Consider the following 25,755-nt stretch of genomic DNA (forward strand, 5'->3'; position numbering starts at 1 on the left):
GACCTCACCTGAATCCAAGGATGCTCTCATAATTATGGCTAAGGATTTTACTTCCTTTGCTGCCTCCTTTAATATAACTGGATAGATCACATCCATTCCAGGTGCATTTCTTATGTTTAACTTCAACAATTTCATCTCCACTTTTCTCTCATTTATTACAAAATCTTTTAGCTCCCTCTAAGAGTTTGATAAACTTCTGTTCTCCACTTCCCTAAAGAATTCCTCATGTGTGAAGTAGATGTAGATGTAAACTGATAATTTGTATGCATTTTTCATTTATATGCATTTTTCTTCTCTGCCACGAGTCTCACTAGTTCATGTGATATTCATTTAAGCCCTAACCTTGAACAGTATTTCTCAGTTGGTATGAAAAGCCTAGTAATTTCCAAGATTAATTCCTTGAATGCCACCCATTTAGAATTTTCTGTTGGTAATATTATCGGTTGGTCCCGCTGTATAGAATTTAAATCTGTCTGAGACCACTGTAATCACCTTTATGAAAGCAAAAACCGTTCTTTTTATCCCTGGTGGTAGTTACATCTTTTAAGTAAATCCCACATCAGACACTTAGATCACTGCCACCTAGAGGTTCCTCTATCTGCAAATTCTTAATGCATGAATAATCAACTACTGATAATCAGATCAGCATTACTACCTCTGGTTGCTTCCCAAACATGCTGCTGTAAAAAACAATCATGCAAAAATCCACAAAAGTCTTGCTAGTGTTAAAGTGACAAACCCACAAGTTCCAGTCAATATCTGGAAAGTAAAAATCACCCATTATAAGACATTCTGATTTACTGCCCCACTATTTCTCTGTACAGTTGTTTGTTATACTCATCAGTCATTTCCTAATAACACATTCCTACTCTCATTTTTGCTTTCCCAGTTTACACACCAAACATTTCACACCAAACTGACTCAACTTTGCACTGCCCACCCATGTCAACTGGATGCACTGCCTTAGGTTTTATGTTTCTTAACTAACAGCATAACCTTCCTCCCTTCCTATCCTGTGTATTCCTTCTGTACACACTGTACTTCCCAAATTCCAATTCCGCATTCCTTATATCTGTGTTGCATCGCGTCTCTGATACCCCTACAATGTCCGCCTTTGTTTTCTTAACCAGCACTTAAAATTAATCAAATTTATTTACTATACTCCTAGAATTGGTGTACTGGCAAATATATATGCACCTATTCTTACTCTTAGCTTCCCTAAACAGTGCCTGTACTTGCATAATGACTCCCAGCATTCCTTGAAATCCCATCAATGGGATTTCCAGGAATGCTGCGAGTCACTATAACAAGCACAGACCTCACTGAGAAAAATTCAACCCCACGAGCCTTGCACAACCTCTGTAGGGCCAAATTGACTGACATGGCTATCATCATATACTCCCTCCTATCATGTCTGGTCAGAATTGCAGACACTTTCAAATTTAATCCTAACTTGCAACTTTTTTTAAAACATTGACCTGTAACTATTAATTTAATTTAATCTGCAGATCTCCTACACTTAATGTCATTAGTGCCAATGTGTACAACAATATCACCTTTTGTGCCCTTAAAAGATAATATCTTCTCTACAATGCATCAACATTTGGCCTGACAGACATACCCTGTTCCTATTCCACCTGTCCTTGCACAACATATTTTCTGTTTTCCTGACAATATATTCATTGACAATAACTAGCTCCTGTGGGACCAGCACATTTTGCCTTGAACATTGCCATTGTGTTGCCTGATGCACAAGAATGAGCTCTGGCATTGAGTTGGGTAGGTGAGAGCTTGATTGGCACACCATTTTAATTCCTTCGAGAGCATCTATCCTACTCTTCAAAGTTTCATAGACGTCAATCAGAACACTGATTTGGTGCCTAATTTCTTCACACACATAAAGACATCCTCCTTAGGTAGGTCATATCTTGTTCCCGAAAGGTCTGCAAACATTTAAGACCAGTTGCACTTTTTTTAGGTTGTGATGCATTGAAGAATCACTCCCTTTAGTTCCCTCCAGAGCCACAGCGCTCCCACTACATTGTGCCCGTTGCTTTCTGTGGGCAAATATTTTCGAACATAAATTATATTAAAAATAAATCAAGAAACCGCTGAACAATGCGAGTCTTTCAGCATGTTTAAAGATGAAAATTACAGCATACTCGCAGGACGCTGAGAGACTCACTCAAGAATTTCAGCAACAAAAGTCCCATTAATTCGTATCTCAGTGGATATTTGTTACGTTCTTTCAGTATTAATAAATAATATTTCAAAATATATATATTATTTTAATAAAACACCTTCTCACTCTATTCCATTTCTTAAAAAACTCACCCACCTCCTCCTCCTAGCTTGAGCTGAGGCTCTTTGGATTCTCTCTCTTTTTTTTTTTTAATTAGATCAAAAATGGCTTTTTACTCAAAAAAAGTTGCTGACCACTACATTATGCTATCAAGTTAGAGATATACATTACGCTGTACCATAACGATCACAATGTGAAATTAGTTATATCCTTGGCTAAACACAAAAAAGATATATGCCCAAGAAGTGATCAGTACTGTCGAGCTACTTATTATCACAATTAAAACCGTACTATAGCCCTGCACTACTGGTTAAGTGCTACAATATTTGCAACAAAGCATCAAGTAGTGAGTCGTACAAAATCACTGGCTAAATTTAAAAAATAAACTAAAGAATGTTACTAAGACTATTCAATCTATTTGTAAAGCAATTTACTATATTAACTAATCAAGAAGACAGTAAAAATTTCCAAAAAACTTACCGTTTGCATGAGTATATAATTCTGCATCCTGGCACTTATCATTCCCAATAGGATAGTATGCCAATGCTGTAATGTATGTTTTTCAAGTATGATTCATGTAACAGTTCCATTTACATACAAATATTATCGTCACTTCACGGTCATATTATAGTCATTTCTGGTGTGAGTCATGAGTTTTTTGCTCATATAGCCTAAGGTCTAGTGGAAAAACCAAGCTCAACTGTTGACTCGCTTCTTTGCACCCAATGTAAGGAACGTACTGATCTCAAATTAAAACTTGGTGCATTACTAAAAGAATCTGAATCACTGAAGAAATCCCTGATGAGTTTCCAGTCAAATTTGTTTCTAATCATAAACAAATGTGACTGGGAACTTCAGGAATTCAAATATCTCGTGACCTACCAATGACAGTGGAGTATCCAGTTGTCATCCTAAGGTGGGGCATGGTGACCAGGGTTTTGAGTTTTTAAGAATGCCCCTGTCTTCTTTTTCTTTAATTTCAAATTTTTGGTTAAGGGAGGACATATGCCCCTTCTTCCCCATCCCTGAATACACCCCTGCCAAGTGATGCACTACCAATTTGGGTCCTAGAACAGAACAGCAAGTTTATTCTGCTCTGGTTGAAGGTGATTTAGTTTTACTGGGACTCTGTCAGGGAAATGGGTAACATTTTTTGTAATATATATAGGTGGACCACAATCACTGTCAGATTTTAAAAGGAGGGAGGGGTAAAGAGAGCACTATTATTCATGTGAGGCCTAATGATATTAAACAAACATGAGCAGACAATTTGTTAGAAATACAAGGAACATGCTGAATAAATGCCACCAGTAAGGTCAGAATTTGTATATGTCTGCAATTCTGCCCAGACATGATAGTAAGGATTATATACTGAAAGCCTTGTGGATTAACTCAAGACTTGAGGGACTGCAAACCTTTTGGGAGGAATTTTTATCAGTGTGGCCCACACATGTGGGTAGAAGGAATTATTTTGTAGTGATGGTATTCATTTGAACAAAGATCGTGCAAGGAGTTTTGCCAGTGTCACTGAGGATACCTTACGGATTCAAGTAAACTGCTAGTTAAAGGAAAAATGGGTAATATAGACACACATTTATCTTATGATATGGGTTAAAGTAATGCACACATCTCAGGAATTCTTGTTTGTTGCTGCAGCAACCAATGATGGGAAGATTTTCTGAGGATGGAATAGTCTGAAATGAGTGAGAAGATAAAGCTAAGGAAACAAGCCTATATATCTTCAAGGGACATGTCAGAGTAGTATACTATAGAAAAAAAAACCTCTTAACTGTGTCTACAGTAATGTCTGGAGTGCTATCAATAAAATGAGTGAATTTGAACTCCTGGTTAAGACTTTAGGAAAGATAGAAGGAAAGTGGTGAGGTCATACTTCTTATCAAAAGCAGCCTGAGTGCAAAAAGAACCTTTGCTGAGTCCTGCCAGCAGAAAATCTGTGGTGCGAATTAGTTAGAAGCAAAGGTATAATGAAGAGTGTGAGTAATCTTCTACATGCAGATGGAATAGGCAAGCATGTGTGAATGTCTTATTATGGGTGATTTTAATCTACCCCCAACTGATTAGAATAAGATGAAGAAAACTCATCGTGGGAAACCAAATTTTTAAATAAACTAGATGGATTGTACTGGCATGTTAGAGAAAATACTACGGGTAAGAATATTCTAAACCTCGTCATTACTCGCAAATCAGTTTATATCACAAGACTTACAATAGAGAAACCTTTTAAAGGTAGTGATAATGCTGTCATTAAAAAGGAAACTGTTTTTGAAGAGGAAGCTGTTTTTGAAAAGGAAACTATGTCAGTTTATGGCACTACGTGACATCTATTAATTAGACAGATTATAGAAGGAAGGTGAATACATTAAAATTATGCATTAGAATTTTAAATACCTTTAAAAGAATAATCACAGAAGCCATGATCACATATATACCATTAAAAAATGATAGCACAAGGATGATGCTGAGATGGATAAATATGGAGCTGGCCAGTCTAATAGAGCAAAAAAAACATAGCATGGGAAAGTTACAGAGAAATAAATAGTACTGAATGAAGCCTACAACAGTTACAGGTTGATCTGTAACAGTATGACAGATAATGTTAGGGAGGTGCCAAGGCTGAGTATGAGAAAGCACTGGCTAAGAGAGCAAAGAATGGGAACAAAAAGTTTTTCATGCATATGAAGAAGAAAACGAATCAGATCAGACCATTGTGTACTGAAGTCCTATATAACGCAGCAGACATTGCTGATGAACTGAATATGTACTGCACATTGGTCTTTACTGCCGAAAGACCCTTCACTGAGGAGAGGCTGTGCAAGCGAAGTTGAGATATACAAAATTAGTGATTTTTAAATTACAGATGACTGTTTATTAAAAAAAAATTTCAAACCTAAAGACAAGTAAGGTTCCTGAAGTCGATGGAATATATTCAACAATTTTGAGGGAGATGGCCAGAGAGTGTACTGAGCCATTGAAGTTATTTATGAAGGCATTAATGGACTTGAGAAAGATTCCTTTGGATTGGATAAGTACCACAATGTATCACCAATACATGATGACATCAGCAAAAGGGCAATCATACCAGGAAAGATTATGTGGGCTACAGAACTTGGCAACAACCAGGCAACTGGGAGGCTACCTGGTTGAGGTTTATAAGACTCTGAGAGGGGGATTAGAAAAATGAATGAAGGTGGAATTTTTACCATTAAAAATTCAAATTACATAGAAAGAAGTTTAAACATTAATGCAGAAAAGTTTATTTCAGCTAGCGATTTTCTGATTAATGGAACAACCTACCTCTGAAAATAGTTGAGGCTGACAGTTTGAAGAAATTCAAAGGTCAACTGGATAGTTATCTACTTGAGGAGGGAAGTGCATGGTTTGCATTTTATCTACTTTTAATTCTTTTATTTTTATGGCTGCTACAGCAAAAGCCGTAGCTTCCTTGCATTATATGGCTATACCAATACTGTCTGTCAAATATTCATCGACTTTTAGAGGAATGCATATAGCCCCTTTCCAGCACACAAATTAATGAGATGACAAGGCCAGCCTGTTACTACAGGGTGCCCCCTTTCCTCTTTTAATAAGAGGAAAGGGGGAACCCTGCTACTCCAGTATTCAGGCCTACCATAATAAGAAAATTATTAACACTGACATATCAAATTGAAAACAAGTGGCTTTCACTTCAACTTGACATTTTATTTTATTTTTTGGAAGGTCACCACAACTGAATGCAGCTTGGAATCAGTTACCATTTTTGAGAGCCATCACTACCTCTTCTTAGTGCAATTTCATTAACAATGCCTCTGTTTTCGTTCTTCCACAACTGTTTGCTATTTCAGAAAACATATTTCTGAACAGCGCATTTCTACAAGCCAGAGAAAGATTACATTCTATGATAACAAATGAAAATAAACATTCGGCTATTAGGACAATATCATCTTCACTGTGAAATGCTACATCAATTTTTGAATTGAAGCTGGAATTTTGTGATATTTCTTTGGTATCTTACTGAAGGACATTATTAATTACCTTTACATACACACACACGCAAAAGTATAACAACACACTGTGGTCACATGTAACAGAGAACAATGCAAAGTGTCTCCAACATTTCAACTTCCACATATTTCATGTAATGTACACTAGTACACCTGTATCAGTGATACACTAGTACACCCAAAAATAAGTGGAAATTTTAAAAAATATTCAAATTAAATGGTGGAGCCATAGTTTTTACCTTTTTTTTTATTTTGCAAAAAAGGAAAAATAATATTAGAGTAGTGAAGTGGAGAAGGGGTCAAAAAAAGTCAAAAGGATGGATTCTGTGCTATATATTCAGAGAGATGGATGTATTCCATAATTTTCTTGATATTTCCTATTAAATTATCTAATGTCAGATAATTTAAAATATTAAATTGTTATGATTGTACTTTTCTAAAAACTGTTATTCTTCATTGTAATACAGTCATACAATTTTTTTTGTAAAAATTTCTTCTCTGAACTGTGAAGTGAAGAAAAAGATTAAAAGATTTCTGTTATAAGAGCTGTAAAGACTTGACTGAATGTGATCTCTTTACTGTATAGTGTGAAGCAAATTTTTATGTGCTATTAAACTCTCATGAGTTTTTGCTATATTGTAGAATAAGAAGTTTACATTTTTGTTAGATTGTTTGAAGTACACATATTTTAGCCATAATGTGTTTGACAAATATTTATTTATTATTATTATTTTTTAAACATATGTATATCAATCTTAAACTGTACACAGTAAATACAAGTGAGTGTGGGAGTTTTCAGTAATTGCCACTATAGCTGTTTGGTGTTATTGTTTGTTAGAAATTAAAAAAGAAGAAAACAGGAAAGAGTTAAAAAGTGTTTGAAGTCTTTTAAGAGGGAATTTTTTAAATGTAAATAACTATGACAATCTAATGATTGTCATAGTTATTTACATATATAGAAAAGAAAATGTTTGTAGCTTTTCCAAAGGTTATTTAATTCAAGTGAAAAGTCTTAGGTTTCAAGGAGATAGGTATAAAAGAAAGATTTACGCTGTGATAAATATCACTACCATTATCAATGGATTATTCACAGAGCCAAAGAATAGAATGTTTCCCCTTCCAAAAGCAGAAGACAAAGTTTGGTGAAATGAAAAAGGTTTTTACATACATTTCAAATAAAGTCCCACAGGTAACCTCGGATATCGTTCTCAACATAATTCAAGAGACAGCGGTAGGAAAACTTTCTTGATTTATGCACTCACGTAAAATGTCTCATTTCTCCATTTATTTAATTAAGGAAACAGCAGTCTCAAATACCAGCAGCCTCTCAAAAATAAATTGTAACTAATTAAAAAAAAAAAAAAAAAAAAGGTGGAAAAATTTAGAAGTTCAATGCACATGAACTACTAAATTTTTAATTAATTATTTTGATTTAAATATTTTAATGATAACTTTTAAGGTTGAAAAAAGAAAAAAAAAAAAAAAAAAAGAACAGATCTAAGTTATTGTACTTCAAAAAAATGTCTGTAATGTTAACTCTTAATGAAGTAACCTTCTTTAGTAGCCACAGCTTTTTTTTTTTTTTTTTTATGGATAAGGTCTACTGTACATATATATATATATATATATACACATATTTTTTGAGTTTATACATGTTTATAGTATCTTGATATTGATGTTATACACATATTTTTTGAGTTTATACATGTTTATAGTATCTTGATATTGATGTTATCCAATTTTTTTTTGCCTGAATATAACATCGATCTCGTATATCAGATGCTTGTAACTTGTTTAAAATATAATTTTCCGAAATATCTGTCAATATGCTACACAAAAATAAGGAAACCCACACTTCTTTCATGTATAGTCAGTTTAGAAATATTCTCGTCTTTTTAGAATTGGGGTGAAGCACGGTGCTGTGAACATGTGTTTTATATACTTTTATGTTTAATACAGCTTGTATTTATTAACCATCCAAACCTGTTATTACTATTTAGTTCTTATTTGTGTCAAATAACATCATTACCATTATCGTTCTGACTGCAGCTGTAACTTTGAAGTGTCAAAAACAGGCTTGGATATCTTTTTTATATTTGTTTCTGAAGTCTAGTGGAGCATACACACTGCCATTCCATTACTATCCAAATACCCCCCCTTCATTGATGGCTGGTCATGTTCTATCCAAGCAGTCTCAAATACCAGCATAAATATGCTTATAGGCATTCAAGAAGACACTAGTATGATTGTGAATGCAAGATTCCGCAATCAATGGGGTTAACAGGTTTCTAGAACAGAATTAAAACAGAGTGACACACAAGCAATCTGCCTGTATGCAAAATTTCAATAATGAAGATTCTTAAGTTGATGATTGGTGATGTGATCTGCAAAAATAACCCAGGAAACCTCTGAAGTTGACGGAACGTGACAGCAGAGGCTTGAAAAGAATAGTCTGTTCAGAGCACAGGTCAACATTGTTGCAGCACAGGCCTTTAAATGAGAAGATGGAGATACATATTAGCACCAGTACAGCACACAGGATGCTACATAATACTGGTATCCATGGTCATGAAGCAGTCAAATCACACTGAACAATGCTAGATGCAGCCTAGTTCGTGTAATCCTGTCATTTTTGACCATAGACCAATAAAAACTGTGCATTGGAGTGATGAGTTATGATACACAGTTAGTACAGTCTAATAGTTATGCCTGAGTGTGGTGGATGCTTGAAGAAAACTACTTGGCAGATGTGCTGCTTCTGCCAAACTTTGTTGGCAGAAGCAGCACGATGGTCTGGAGCTGTTTTTCATGGCTTGGTCTGGGACCACTGATTTTTGAATAAAACATGAATGCTGAGGTCTATCTTAGGTGTCATGTACAATCATGCATTACCTAAGTTGTGGCAGCATGTTGAGGAAGGTCCCATACAGGACAATGCTCCATATGATACTGCTTGCTGTGACAGACTGGTTTGAGGACATGACAGTCAAAATTTTAGATTAGCCAGCCCAGGTTATTGGATGGTCAGCTGCGTGTAAGGAAAAACTGCCCAAAAAACAGAACTGACCTTGTCACTGCTTTGAAGGACAAACGGCAGAAAATACTGGAGGACATTTACAAAAAGTGGTAGAGAGCATTGGTGAAATGAAAAAGGTTTTTACATACATTTCAAATAAAGTCTCACAGGAAACCTCGGATGTATTTCTCAACATAATTCAAGCGACAATGGTAGGAAAACTTTCTCAATTTGAGCACTCACGTAAAACATTTCTTCATTTCTCCATTTATTTAATTAAGGAAAAAGCAGCCTCTTGAAAATAAATTATAAGCAACTAATTAAAAAAAAAAAAAAAATTTTAGAAGTTCAATGCACAATACACTACTAAATTTTTAATTAATTATTTTGCTTTAAATATTTGAATGATAACTTTTAAGGCTTTTTACACAGATTAGATGCTGTGTATCATAAAGGGAGAGTAAACAGAAGTATAAAATTAGATAATGTCAGATAATTTTGGATATTGAAGTCAACAGCATCTTCTCAGCCTACGCTATACTACAGGTTCTAATACCTTTCATTTTTGGGCTTTAGATATTAAAAAAAATTTAGCTTTAAGGCTATCTGAAACTTATGGCTACCATGATAAATCTCATACAATTCCAGAGCTCAAAGGAACTATTATCAGGGAGGCTAATAATATAAGAGAGTGGTGCCCAACATATGTAACAAATATAAAATTGTGCATTGTAAAATAATGAATAACTATTAATGAATTTAAAAATGACATAGATGAAACACTTAAAAACAAAACAGAATTGCCATTTTTGGTTCAATTAAGAAAAAAAAAAATTAAATGTTTTAGCTTCCTAGTGCTATCTTCTAAAAGGCAGCATTAGAATATAATATTTTACAGTTGTCACACCATCTACTAGCCATAATGTAATCCTGCATTGAGTCCCACTTTGGTACTGCAATATGAAATAAGTGAGCAACACCAACATAAGGCAATAACATCACCCCTTATAGCAAACCCTGAAACCCCAAATGCAGTATATCAGTAACTTATGTGCAAACTTTCAAAAGTCTGTTTGTACTTAAGGTCACATGTATCACTGATACATGTGACCTTAAGTACAAACAAATTTCTTTATAATTATCTGTATTTGCCATTAACTGAAGCAGCAGTCCATACTTTTAGACAGGATTGGGCCCTACAAAAATTTCTGAAATTGATTACTAAATGGCAATAAATTGTGTACACAAAAAATAAATAAATGTTATGAATCAATAAAAACAACAAAAAAATTGCACAAAAGGAATAACCTACTAGTAGAAAGATACTGGTATGTAGCTAAAGCTAGCTGAGGAGAAATAAAATTCTTTCCCTGATGACCACCTCCCACTTTAGCAAAATCAGAAAAGTCTTGCTTTATTTGGGCTTCTTTTCTTCTTTGTTTACGACGATTATCAGCTACATAAAAAATACAAATACAGTAATAAAATAAATTAATAGAATGAAAGATATATAGATAGTTCTGTGAACTCAAAGGTTCAAAGATTAACAAATCAAGACTTTTGAAGCTATGGAATTGCTGTTTACTGGTTCTCAAAATCTAAAACAGAAAACCATATGAGACGATTAAAAAAGAAAGTAATAAGAAAACAGTAACAACAAAAAAACATAAGACTGGTATAAGATAGCAGACAATCTGATATTTAAAAAAAGTTACCATATAATGATGGCAATGTTTTTTGGCTCTGAAACAGGGTAGACAAAAGATTTTCTCTTCTGAATATTGGTTCAGAAGAGAAAATCTGTCCTTATTGTGAATCAATAAGGACAAACTGAAACAGACTAACTAATTTAAGTGGCATACTCAACCACATCACTTAAGTTTAAGACAAGGGAATCACAACAGTGAGAGCAATCTTTGGAAATTATAAAAGGAATGTGAAATGTATCTGGCCTACCACAGTAATTCGTATTAGTCATATGGTACAAGGAAGCCTGAGGCTTTTAGCATTAGCAATTGCACAATGCTAGAAAGCAAGCTTATATAGCATCAGTCAAAAGCGCGCGCGCGCACGCACGCACGCACACACACACACACGCACGCACACACACACACACACACACTTCTCATTTCACCCATTCACTCGCTCCAAATGTTTGTCTAGTCCTACTTTGAATCTGTTTAAGCTTTCAACTTCTACAATGACTGATGGAAGTTTGTTCCAGCAATCAACCACCCGCTGGCTAAAGGAAAACTTCCGCACATCTATCCTACAACTGTCTTTCCTCAATTTGAATTTATGCCCTCTCAGGCAATTATTCGGAGCAAAAGGAAGAATCCTATCAGCATTGAGCATGCTCAAACCATTCAAGCTTTATACACCTCAATCAGTTCACCTCGCAGGTACCTAGTCTCCAGACACTGTAATTTGCAAAACTTTTGCCGCACCACCCAAAAAAACAAATAAAAAATAATAATAAATAAATACAGTGGATTCCAGTTATTTGGGGCAGCCGTTTATTTGGGACAAATCTTAAACAGAACCCAATAGAGAAAATTGCCAGGGTTTACTTCGCTTAATTGGGACAACATGTGGTTTAATTGGGGCAGGAGACTGCAGCACTCGAGATTACCCTACGATTCTCTCTAACCATACCACGTGGTTCGGTGGGATTTCTGGCGGTCACAACCATAAAACAATAAAAACAATTACCAGTCCCCTGTTTATTGGGCTTTTCTGTTAGTGCTTCAATCATATAAAAAAATTAATTTTCAGAATCTGCTCTTCATTCCTATTTTTTATGCTTCGTTAAGTTGTTACTCCGTTCTCACTTGTGATTTGTGTGTGTGTGTGTGCCGTGTTCTTTGTTACTGATTGCTTATCTTTTTTACTGTATTAAATTTTAACCCCCACTCACAAATGTCAGCGAACAGAAATGTCAACTAGTTACACATATTACAGTACGTACTAATTAAGCTATTCACGTAAGCGTAAATTTATTTTTATTTTGGTAACCTGTGGAAAATATTCGTCCAATTTTCACGTATTATTTAAGTTTTTAATTGGTAATGTAATAAAGTCTAAATTTGTACTTAATACAGTATATCTTTACATTTATAGCCTGTGGATAATATTCCTCCTATTTTTTCGCTAATTAGAATCGCTGTTTAATATTATTAAACTTTAAGTCACAAACGTGATCACAATGATGGGCATTTACTACATATCGTATAGTGAATGGTACTTTACTATGGTGAGTCCATCATAACATGATTTGATCGTACAGAAAATCAATCGTAAAGCTTTATTTTTAACTATTTATGTGAAACTTCGCATAATTGGGGCAGCCGCTTAAACGGGCCAAAATGCACTAATCCCGATGTGTCCCAAATAACCGGAATCGACTGTAATAAAATAAAATACACATGACTCCCTCCTTATTTTTCCATTTGCATTCATGGTTGTACACGTTGGCACTAATGATATTAAGAGTAGGAGACTGGCAGAATTACTTAACAAGTACAGGTCACTGTTGAAAAAAAGCCGTGAATTACGGTTCAATTTGAAAGTGTCTGCAATTCAGCCCAGACACGATAGGAGAGAGTATATGATGTGAGTCCTGTCGATCAATTCGGCCCTGGAAAGATTGTGCAAGGCTCAAGGCGTAGAATTTTTTTCAGCCTGGTCTGTACTTGTTAACAGGAGAGACTGCTTCTACAGGGATGGGATACACTTAAATAGAAAGGGTGCAAGAATGTTTGCTGATGCTATCGAGGCAGTGTTAGGTGGGTCGGAAAACTGCTAGATTGGGGGATACAAGGACTAATAGATTAACAGTAGCCACTGGCAGAGGTGAAAGTGATTCTTGCACTGCTTCTATTGGAATGAGCAGCAGCTTGGAAAATAAGATGCAGGATATTTCAGAGACTGCTGGGAGTCATTGGGGTACAAGTAAACACATGAGTTGTATTAGGGTAGTAAAGAAAAAGAACAGGTGCATGTATACTTGCGTGTACAGCAATACTAGGAGTTTAGTAAATAAATTTGATGAATTTGAGGTATTGCTCAAAGCATCAAAGGTGGATATTGTTGGAGTATCAGAGACGTGGTGTCACACAGATATAAGTAATGGAATTTGGGGAGTACAACGTCTACAGAAAGGACAGACAGGATAGGAAGGGAGGAGGGGTTATGCTATTAGTTAAGAAATACATAAAATCCAAGGAAGTGAAGAAAGTCGACATCGCTGGACAATGCAGTGTCGAGTCAGTTTGGTGTGACATAAGCATTGGGAGATCAAAATTGAGAGTAGGAGTGTGCTTTAGGCCTAATGACTCTGATGAGTATAATAAGAAACTGTACAGGAAAATAGAGTGGGTCCGTAAATCAGAGAGTCTTATAATGGGGGATTTTAATTTCCCAGATATTGACTGGAATTTGTGAGTTGGTCTCACACACACTAGCACGGCTTTTGTGGATTTATTGGATGATTGTTTTCTAAATCAGCATGTTTGGGAGGCAACTAGAGGGAGAAATACTCTTGATTTGATTATCAGTAGTGATTCTTCATGCATTAAGAATCTGCAGATACAGGAACCACTAGGTGGCAGTGATCACAGTGTGCTGAAGTGGGATTTACTCAAGGAGGTAACTACCATCAGGGGTAAAAGGAAGGGTTATTGCTTTCGTAAAGGCGACTATGATGGTCTGAGACAGTATTTAAATTCTATACAGTGGGACCAACTGATGATGTTACCAACAGCAAACTCAAAATGGGAAGCATTCAAAGAACTTATCTTGGAAGCTACTAGGCTTTACATACCAACTAAGAAATATTGTTCACGGTTCAGGCCTAAATGGATGTCAGATGAACAAATAAGACATATGGCAGAGAAGAAAAATGCATGGGATACATATAAATTAATATGTGACACAAAAGAATAGGATAGATATAAGTTGATCTGTAACCAAATTACGAAGGAGGTTAGGCAGGTGAAGGCAGATTATGAGATATCTTTGGCAAGGGATGCAAAGAAAAACAGCAAGGTGTTCTATACTTATGTAAACTCTAGAAGGAAGGGGATGAATCAGATTGGTCCACTTGATATCGATGGTTGAACTGTTCATGATCCTGCTCAGGCAGCTAACAAACTAAATCAATATTTTGCATCTACATTCACACATGAGGAGTTATTCAGGAAGGGGAATGATATAGATGAAGTAAATACTGGCAGTGAGCTAGATGATCTTGTAATAATTGAGTAAAGTGGAGGAGAAATTGTTGAAGATAAATACAAGAAAGGCACCTGGGGTGGATGGGATCTATCCAGTTATATTAACACATTCGCTGCCGATCACGCACCAGCGCGTGATGTCGCAGCAGTATTGAAGAGCTGATCACGCTCTGGCGCGGGATGTGGCATCATTACCCAGTAGCCAATCACGCGCGGGCACGGGATTCACTAGACTTTTGTATGAAGTTGTCAACTTCAGTTGGCATTGTGTTTCTGCTGTATATATTTGTTTTGGCGTCAAGTAAAGGGTTTAAACTATATGTAGTTGTATGTGGTGTTGAATATTTTGTTACGTGACGTGAGGAAAAGCCTTGTAATATGAGTTGTGCAGATGACAGTTTAGCAGGCCAGTCGGGCCCGAAAAGAAGAAAAGTGCACTATAAAAAATCCCTTACAGATGAAGAAATTGCAGAAATATTGGAGGATTTATCTGACGTATATTCCAGTGACGTCAGTTACGACGATGATGAAGATTTTATCCCTCCAAAGGACGCTTCAGATTCGGAAAGTGTAGATGAAGAAGGTATTGTGGAAGAGGCTACACTTTCACTGCAGGATCCCTGTAAGTTGGAAAACGTCGTGTGGGAAAATGACGTAACATCGATGAAACAGTTTCGTTTCACAAAATCCGAGTCTTTGCTGCAACCCGTGCCAGGTGAGAATCCAATAGATTACTTTCGTCATTTAGTAAACGACAATATCTTGGATGAAATAATTACACAAACAAATGTTTATGCTCATGAAATACTTCTTCCCAGAGAAAATAAAGAACATTCTCGAATAAATGCATGGAAGGACACCACTAGAGATGAAATGCTGGTATTTTTAGGATTAATTTTACATATGGGAACCATTCGACTGAACCGCATACAAGATTATTGGAAAACAGATAAGCTGTTCGGATTACATGTATTCGCAGACAACATGAGCAGGAATCGTTTCTTATTATTACTGCAGGCCTTGCATTTTGCAAAAAATCCAGAAAAGAAAGAGGTATGTCCACGGGATCGCCTATATAAAATTCGGAAAATGGTGAATCTGTTCAATGAACGAATGTCGGAAATATATTATCCAGGACGTGAGATTAGTTTAGATGAGTCTATGATATTGTGGCGTGGAAGGCTTGTTTTTCGACAGTACATTCAAAACAAACGCCATAAGTACGGCATCAAATTGTATATGATCACAACGCCTACTGGCATGGTTATCAAATTTCAAGTGTATACCGGTATGTTGGATGATTCTGGTGGAAAAGGACATGCACAAAAAGTCGTCGTGAACTTACTTGATGGGATGTTAGATGTCGGGCATAGCATATTTATGGACAATTATTACAATAGCTATGAACTCGCTAAGTGTCTCGCTGACAGACAAACCCATTGTACTGGGACAATCAGAAGTAATAGGAAAACATTTCCGAAAGAGGTTCGAGAAAAAAAACTGAAGAAAGGAGAAACTTTATCAAGGTGTGCCCGTGGTGTAATGATTGCTAAGTGGAAGGATAGAAGAGATGTCAGTTACATATCTACAGAATACCAAAATGATATGGTGGAAATGCAGAACAAATGAGGCGAACTGAAATCAAAACCATTGCCTATAATTGAGTATAATAAGTTTATGTCAGGCATTGACAAGCAAGATCAAATGCTTGCCTATTATCCTTGCGAAAGGAAAACCATTAGGTAGCCTACAAAAATATTTATGCATATTTTGCAACTAATAATGATAAATGCACACCATATCTATAATAAATATTCACATAACAAGGTGCAACTTTATGACTTCCGTTTATCAGTGATCAGATCTTTATTAAAAGAGCCATCTGATCTCCCTCATACTGTGCATCATGTACCTGAACTGGAACATGTGCTCAAACCACGGGAAGAAAGAAAAGGTGGAAAGATATTGAGGAAGCAATGCAAACGTTGCTATTCCGAAGGGAAACGTAAGGATACAATCTATATCTGCAGTGTTTGTGAAGGATCACCCGGCTATTGCTTAGATTGTGCGAAAATTATACATAAGTAACATTCTGACACATAGTATTTATAATCTGTATTGGTTCGGTATGAAATAAAACGTATTTCTTAATGTTACCATGTTTTTTGTTTTATTATTTATAAACTATATTATTATGTTTTTATGTTATGCGCCAGCGCGTGATGCGGCATTTAAAGCCAAATTTGACCTCCAGTGCCTATCACGCGCTGGCGCGTGAATCTCAAAATTTTTTGGAAACTGCTTATACGACACTTAAATATTGATATGGTATACCGAACAATCCCTTATTACCAATTTTCAAGCTTTTTGGTTATGGAAACACAGTCGGCTTCTGGCGACAGTCTCCGCCTTCTGTGCCGCGCTATTGACGATAGCATGCTGACCCATGACCGGCAGCGAACGTGTTAAAGGAGGCAGCAAAGGAAGTAAGCAATCCGTTAGCCATAATTATGAGAGCTTCCTTGGACTCAGGGGAGGTACCCACAGACTGGAGATGTGCAAATGTAACCCCAATTCACAAAGGAGGATCAAAGGCTGACACAAGTAATTATAGACCTGTGAGTTTAACTTCTGTTCCAGGAAAATTAATGGAAGCACTGGTTAAAGAAGCACTGTGGGATCATCTTGACAAGAATTCAGTTATAGCTCAAACACAGCATGGTTTTGTTAAGGGAAGGTCTTGCCTGACCAATTTGATTGGAACTATGATGCAGTCACAAAAGAACTGGATGCAGGGAATAACTTTGATATTATATACTTGGATCTTAGAAAGGCTTTCGATACTGTTGCACATGGAAGACTGCTGCACAAATTGGAGCAGTGTGGCATTGGTGGCAAATCGTTGCTAGGGATAAAGGGATGGTTGAGTGGCAGAAGACAGAGAATGGTAATTAATGGACACTGCTCATCGTGGACTAATGTTATTAGTGGAGTCCCTCAGGGTTCAGGGTTGGGTCCATTGTTGTTTTCTGTATTTATAAATAATATTGATGATGGTATATCAAGCTTAATGTCCAAGTTTGGATGATACAAAGGTTGGCAAGGTTGTTAAGGACGCTACTGATGCTATGCTGCTGCAACAGGATCTGGAAAGGTTGAGTAGATGGGCTGAGAGGTGGCAAATGAAGTTTAACATAGACAAATGTAAAGTACTACATATGGGAAACAGCAACCCCATAGCAATATGAAGTCTATGGTACTACACTGACAGTGGTTGAGAATGAAAAGGAGCTGGGGGTAATTGTGCAGGCAGATATGAAGTTCTCTGAGCAGTGCAGACGGGCTGCAAGAGTAGCTCATGGTGTCTTATCGATGATATACAGGAATTTTTCTAGCCGGGATAGGGAGGTGATTATTCCCTTGTATAAGGCAATGGTCAGGCCACACCTTGAGTACTATATACAGGTCTGGAGGCCTCATTTCAAGAAGGATGTAGAGCTGCTGGAATGAGTACAGAGAAGGGCAACAAGGTTAGTGAACGGAACGAAGGGTTGCTCTTACGAAGAAAGGCTAAAGTTTTGCAAATTACAGTGTCTGGAGACTAGGCAACGGCGAGGTGTACAAAGCCTTGAATGGTTTGAGCATGCTTAATGCTGATGGGATACTGCCTCTTGCTCAGAATAATCACCTGAGGGGGCATAAATTCAAATTGAGGAAAGGCAGATGTAGGATAGATGTGCGGAAATTTGCCTTTAGCCAGCGTGTAGTTGATTGGTGGAACAGATTTCCATCCCTTGTTGTGGAAGTTGATAGCCTTAATAAATTTACGGCTCAGCTGGACAGGTATTTCGAAGGAACGGAGGGGTGAAGTGGAAGGGTGTTTTTTTTTTGGCTGATGCTGCATAAGCTTGCTTTCTCGCATCATATGCCTCTACTAATGCGAAAAACTATTACAGCTGACTTTTCAATTTCACCATACTCTCAGCCTCACCCACCCATGGAGGCAATTGATTCCAGTAATTAGCAACTCACAGGTAAAAGAACTCTTCCTACAATCCAATCTAAACCTCTTTCACCGTAATTTCAATTTATGGTCCCTAGTTCTGAAATCATTTATAACAGTCAAAATTTCACCCTCATTCATTTTACTTTCTCCTCTCAGAGCCTAATACAATTCAATCAATTCAATATAAAGCACCTCGTTACCAAATTCTGTAGCACACACATTCAGTCTTTCTTCATATAGATGCCCTTTCGCTGATCTCACACCAGGCACTTTTTTTTTTCCATTTTTAAACCCTTTAAAAGCTCGGTATCCTTTTTGGGTGCAGCCTCCATATTTCAACAATGTCCAGGTACAGTTTTACAAAAGCTTTATACAGTGGGATGACCTTCCTATCTCTACAAGAAAATGATCAATAAATCATCAACAAACCCATGGACCTTCCTTGTTACAAGTTACACTGCTTGGAGAGCTTCACGTCCAGTGCTGTGACTTCCAAATACCCTCGTCCTCTTTTTTTTTTTTTAAATTCAATTCCATGAAGTGTGTAAGTTATTTTGGGGTTGCTATACCCTCAAGTATATTTAGGGTATAGCAATCATTTAGTCTTTAAATACAGTATCATTCTGTTCATCATTTGGCTTTGATTTGATTTGGTAGTTGTTGGCGCATCGGCTTCTGTGGCCATATTGCACCTCCCAAGGTTTTTGCAGTACTTTGATCCAAGCCCGAGGCGGGAATCGAACCCGCGACCTTTGGGTTGCCGGGTAGGTACTTTACCCACTCGGCTAGCACGGTCGGCTTCATCATTTGGCATCTCTCATATTGTGGAATTAACTTCACAACTGTGATGACATGTTTGCATTATCAGGGTATCTGCCCACCCACTTAAGATAGGCCAACAAGCTTTGAAACAGTGCCATCTGGGTGGTGGTGCCCACTGAGAATAAGTAACAGAAGTATTTTCTACTAGAGAAGCGTTACTTATTCAAAGCGGAGTAATACTGGTATCCTGTTGTGCAGGTAGCCACAATATGAGATATAATTAAAATGATGCCTTTACACTATGTCATCATCATCAGCCATTTTCAATCCACTGCAGGATGAAGGCTTCTCCAGCAACTTTCCAATTCCTTCTGTTTTGAGCACTGGCCATCCATTTACTACCCAAAAACTCATGAATGTCATCTATCCACCTCCACCTTTGTCTTCCAGGTTTTCTTCTAGCTCCTCTTGGGTACCATTCTGTTATTTTCTTAGTCCATCTGTCATCATGTCTTCGAGCTGTGTGTCCTGCCCAAGACCATTTTAGTTCTTTAGTTTTGATAAGAATGTCCTTTACTTGAGTTTGCTGCCTAATCCATGTGTTTCTCTTCTTATCTAACAGTCTGATTCCCAATATAATTTGTTCCATTCTTCGCTGTGTAGTTCTCAGCTTCTCTTCCATTCTTTTGGTGAGTGCCCAAGTTTCACTTCCATAAGTCATGGTGGGGAGTATACATTGGTTCATTATTTTACGTTTCAGACAAACTGGGATATTGCTCTTCAGTATGTGACCACATTTCCTGAATGCTATCCATCCAAAATGTATTCTTCTCTTGACTTCCAGCCATTTATCATTATTACAGCTAATAACTTGTCCCAGATAAGTATATGACTCCACCTTTTCAATTACTGCTCCTTCAATCATTATTTCCCTTTCCGTGGCATACTTGTTCATCATTACTTTTGTTTTAGCCATATTCATCTTTAGTCCAAAATCCTTATTAACTGTGCATAACTGATTCAGATTTTCCTCAAATTCTTTGGGATCGTGGCTTATGACCACATTGTTATCTGCAAATCGTAAATGGTTTAGGTACTCTCCGTTCACATTGACTCCTTTCTGCAACCAGTCTAATCTTCTGAAAGCTTCCTCAAGGGCAGCAGTAAACAGCTTCGGAGATATTGTGTCTCCTTGTTGAACTCCTTTCTCAATTTTAAATTTCTTACTGTCTTTGTCTAGTCTAATAAAGGAGGTAGCACTCTCATACATTTTCTTCAAAATCATAATATATGGTGTGTCTATGCCTTGTCTTTCCAGTGCCCGAAACATTGCCTTCTGCTGTATGGAGTCAAATGCCTTTTCATAATCCACAAATGCCAGGCATAAAGGTGTTTTATATTCATTTACTTTCTCCATTAGCTGTGATATTATACACTACGTACATAGTTTAATTTTATGGGTTAACTATGGTGTACCTACACCGACACTATATATAGTTAATTTAAACCAATATGGAATTATGCCTTCTGCATTTAGTCTTTAAATACAGTATTATTTCACTATATTTCAAACCAGGAGAAGATAGAAATCCAACTATTGAATACCTACACGCAGTCACAAACTTGTTACCTTTTTTTTTTCTTTTTTTTTTATGTAAACCCAAACACGAGAGGTATTAGAACCTATAGTACTTAGTACCGTGCTAGGGTTGGTGGTTGAGAAGACGAAAGAAGATATTTGTTGACATTCGACTTGAACTTCTGTAGACTGTAATTTTCAGGAAATACGTATGAAGGAAGGTTGTTTCAGAAAACGGCAGTTGAATGAATAAACGAGGAAGATAAAAAGTTGGTTCTGTGAGTTTTGAAGTTGGACAGTAAATGGATGTTGGCTGGTGGTGGCACGTGTTCGGACTGTTTTGAAAGAGAGAGCGTGAATTATAGACGCCAATTCAGAAGAACAGTGCCCATGGAAGTATCTGCAGAAGAGGCATGCAGCAGAAACAGTACGTCTATGAGACAGCGAGTGGAGAGACTATGTTATAGATGAATTATTAATTAATAACTGCCCTCTTCTGAATGGAATCAAGAAGTCTGAGAAAGGTTTTGGGGGCACCACCCCAGATGTGGGAACAATATTCCATGGCAGGGCGGATTTGCGATTTATACAGAATGAGCAGCTGTTTGGAAGAAAAATAACGCCAAGAGCGAAAGAGAAAACCAAGTTTTTTAGATGTAGAGGAAGCAATATTTGTAATGTGCTTGTGCCAAGAGAGATTAGAAGTCAGGGTAATCCCCAAAAGAGATATATCATTTTGCCTAGAAATCAGAGTGTCACTAAAGATAAGCATAGGAGCAGAAGAATCCTTTTTGCGAGATATAAGACAAGACTGAGTTTTAGAAGGGTTGAAATCAACTAAATTGTCTTTGCCCCACTGGAGAATTACCTGAAGATTGGTATTTAAGGAATTGGTAACAGATTTTTGAGAAGTTGAAGCTGATTGAGCAGGGCAAAGTTTCTCAAAATGGAAAGTAGAATGCAATGTGCTATCATCGGCAAAACTATGGAGATGGGATTTCCAGTCAATGGAAAAAGGTCATTAATATACAAGAGGAAAAGAGTGGGAGAAAGAACTGAACCTTGGGGACACCGGCATTAGTGGAGAAGTTAGAAGACAGAGAGCCATCTACCATCACCCTCAGTGAGTAATCAAAGAGAAAACTGGATAACCAATTACTAAAAACAGTTGGCAAACCATAAGATGGAAGTTTGTTTAGAAGACCTTTATGCCATTAATGATCAAAAGTCTTTGAGATGTCAAGAGCAACTACTTGTGTTTCACCAAACCCTTCCATTGAATTAGTCCATAAATGGGTAACATAAGCCAGAATATCACCAGTGGATCGACACTGACGGAATTCATGCTGGCGATCGTTGATCAGACGGAAGGTTTCTAGGTAGTTTAAGAGTTGGCGGTTAATTGATTTCTCTATTACTTTAGAAAGAGTAGAAGTAATTGCAATGGGACGATAATTGGATGGGAGGGATTTGTCACCCTTTTTAGGAACTGGCTGGATATGAGCAAATTTCCAGCAGAAGGAAAAACACCTTTGGAATAAGAAAGTGAAAAAAGCGGCAAAAAATAGGAGTAAGTTCAGGAGCACAAGTTTTGAGAAGAAGTGGAGAAATATCATCGGGACCTGGAGCTTTCTTAGCATCAAGATTCGTCAAAATCCTTCTGACATCCTTTTGACGGAAGACCACAGGAGGCATGGAATGGAGTGTGTTGGGAATGGTGGGAGGTGTTTTACCAAGATCACCTACTGCAAATATCATAGTGTGTGCTGATGTCAACTGCCGATCAGCCGTATGGAAGACAGAGAAAGCACAGACAACAGGAAGATACTTTCAGACTATACAGGGTGTCTCAAAAATATTGATACAGACGTTTAGGGGAGGTAGATAACATCTAAAGGAATGTGAATCGCATAGGAACCCATGACCGGAAACATAACGGGAAAGTAGTAGTATCAAAGGCACAAGAAGCAGAAATGACACAAGACAGTAATTAGTGGCAAATATTTATTTGACATAATATTAACAATGGAGTACGAGATGGATGCATTTCATGATGTTACAACAGATGCTCGAAGGTTCCACTATGAGACACGATGCATGCGCGACACCGACGCAGCATGGATTGGCGGACATGGTCGAACACACCTGGAGTTTCTTTGACAGTAGCAGCAGCACAGACGAGTCTCGCCATGAGATCCATTTCCGTCTCCACAGGCAATTCATACACGATAGATAGATTTGAGGGCCCCCCCACAGAAAGAAATCAAAGCTCGATAGATCAGGTGAGCGTGGGGACCAGGCAACGGGTCCACCACAGCCAATCCATCGACACCCAAAACGCCTGTTCAAATGGTCACGAACACACCTTCCATAATGGGCAGGCACCCCGTCATGTTGGAACCCAATGTTGCGTCTCACATTTGCTAGAACATCGTCAAGTAACCCTAGTAGAACTTGTTCAAGAAAGATCCGATATTTAGCGGAGTTCATACGGGATGGTAACAGGTATGGGCCGACTAAGCAGTCACCGACCATACCTGCCCACACATTTATTGCGAAGCGATGTTGTGCTGCATGGGGGCGCACACCGTGTGGGCCCTCTGCTAATCCATACACTAGGTGCATATCTGCCAGCTCACAGTTCGTATATCGATGCATGCTCTTCGTGCGGCGACTACTGCTTGAATGAGTAAATTTTCCCCAGAAATTTTCCCTCTCGCGAACTGATGAACAGCACTATGTACCGACACGGTGACGTTTCCGGTTATGGGTTCCTATGCGATTCACATTCCTTTAGATGTTACCTACCTCCCCTAAATGTTTGTACCAATATTTTTGAGACACCCTGTATAGCTACCTCACCCTTTCAAGTGCTAACCTCCCACTTTTAGCAATATCATGTGAGAGAGTGACACTGATGTTAGTTACTCTTGCCACCAATTCAATAGCTTATAAAATTACAGACTGGTGTGTCCAGCCAGTCTGGACCACATCAGATCATAAAGCCATCAACTTCAGACTAAACAGGCAATTACAAACAAACAAACACTCCTTGTTGAATACCAAAAGGTATAACCTTAAAAAGGCAAATTGGTAGATTTTTGCAGAACAGCTGAGCTTCAAAACTAGGAAAATGAGGTCTAGATCAGGAAATTGTAGCCCAGACAAGCAAGCACTAACTATCACAAACATTTTAATAAAAACAGCAAACCTGTCTATCCCATGGCAAAAACTGAGGAAGCAGGTTGTCCTCTGGTGGTGCCCTGAACTGACTATGCTCAGGAGAGGGGTGCACCAGGGAGGAGAAATTTTCAGAGCCAAAACACCTTGGCCACAAAAATGACCTGCAAAAACTTGTGGTTAGGCCTGAACCACAACTGAAGAATAACAGTAAGTTGAGGTGCCCAGAGAGTGCAGTGCAGAAAGCAAGAGTTCGAATAAATGAAATGAAAGCCAAAAGAATGAATGCGAGTGTAAGTGTGCAAGAGAAAGAACACAATCCATAGTTACTGTTAAGTACACCATAACCCTAGTTTTAAACTTTTATATTCTTACTTATTTAGCTTATTATATATTAGTATTTAAATTTACATTACACACCATTGCATCCCCCCCCAAATGTGTGAGAAAAAAGATGAATGAGTGAGTGAAAAAAAAAAAAAAAAAATTATGTATTATAAAGTGTAAGAAAAAAGTATAAAAATAGAATGCAAGTAGAGTGAGAATGTGGGTTATGAATTAAGTAAATGTGTGTCTCCCCCACACCCACCCCCAGAGCCGGATGGGCATCCTGACCTTGGGGGGGAGGCCTTCTGTCAGCCCTTTCACTCAGAGGACACAAAACAAAATCAAAGCCAATCTTCTAAATGTATTTCACAACCAAGAAAATAGATTCTCTAACTGATTATGACTATCCAGTGGGCAGAAAGATTTTTTGGTGGCCCATTTACTAAGGATATATATATATTTTTTTAATGATTTGTAAAATTTGGCACCCCTTAAAGAATGGTGCCCCAGAGGCAAGGGCCCTGCTAGCATGTGCCTTAATCTGGCACTGACTATCACCAATGGCGATCCAAACTGGGTGCTCTAACCTGATCCACTTTCAGCCCCACATCCTTGGCAGAGAGGGGGAGAGGAGACAAGTTCTCTCTCCTCCTCCTCCTCCTCCCTTCCCCCTTTCATCTGGTGGGACTTGCCCCCACTGAATCTTTGGGGCTGCCTTCTCTATCATCCCCATATTTCTATATGTTACTCTCCTCCTTCAGTCTTTACCCCTACTCTAACTCATAGCATTTTTTTTTTTTTTTTTTTTTTTTTTTAACAATAGGCCCCTGCCACTGAAATCTTCAGAAACTAGGTGGTGGGGGCCTGGCAGAGTACTAAAGCAATCTCTCTACACATGATCTGCCTCCTCGAGGCAAAATGTGGGCAACGGGGGGTCCCAATGGCTAAATGTTCAGAGGAACAACACATCACTAACACACACTTCACACTTTTTGAAAACCTCTAGCCTTCACAGAGTTCTGTGGTACATAAACAGAGTACACAATGCGCAGATGGGGTAACCCCCTGGCACCGTTTAGCAACTAAAACTTTACAAAATCACTGTACGATCAATCTTCCTAGTTCAGAGACTATGTACCATCTTAAGTTGTCATTATCACATTCCCTTGGCTTTAACAACTGCAAATGGATGATGAGGAGTGCAGTTAAACAACTGCTGTCCTCATCATCCTACTTAGAACTCTATGATCACTCCCAGCTAATGGTTCCTATACTGTCAAACCCTATGATGTCATCTGTTTAATAGGAGATGATCAGATCTCAAATA

The 25,755-nt window shown here is 37.7% G+C and overlaps 1 protein-coding gene across 1 annotated transcript in view; it reads right to left on the minus strand.

Moving 5' to 3' along the window:
- The window catches only part of uex (metal transporter uex), a 234,450-nt gene that overhangs the window by 68,100 nt on the left and 140,595 nt on the right, over positions 1 to 25,755 (minus strand). The window contains exon 5 of the mRNA XM_090384604.1: positions 10,653 to 10,796. Within this exon, the coding sequence (XP_090240730.1) occupies positions 10,653 to 10,796 (144 nt within the window). The remainder of the gene's footprint in view (positions 1 to 10,652; positions 10,797 to 25,755) is intronic.

Source organism: Mastigoproctus giganteus, chromosome 11 (genome assembly GCF_048544385.1).
Source record: "Mastigoproctus giganteus isolate SK-2022 chromosome 11, ASM4854438v1, whole genome shotgun sequence".
NCBI classification, from domain to species: Eukaryota; Metazoa; Arthropoda; class Arachnida; order Uropygi; family Thelyphonidae; genus Mastigoproctus; species Mastigoproctus giganteus.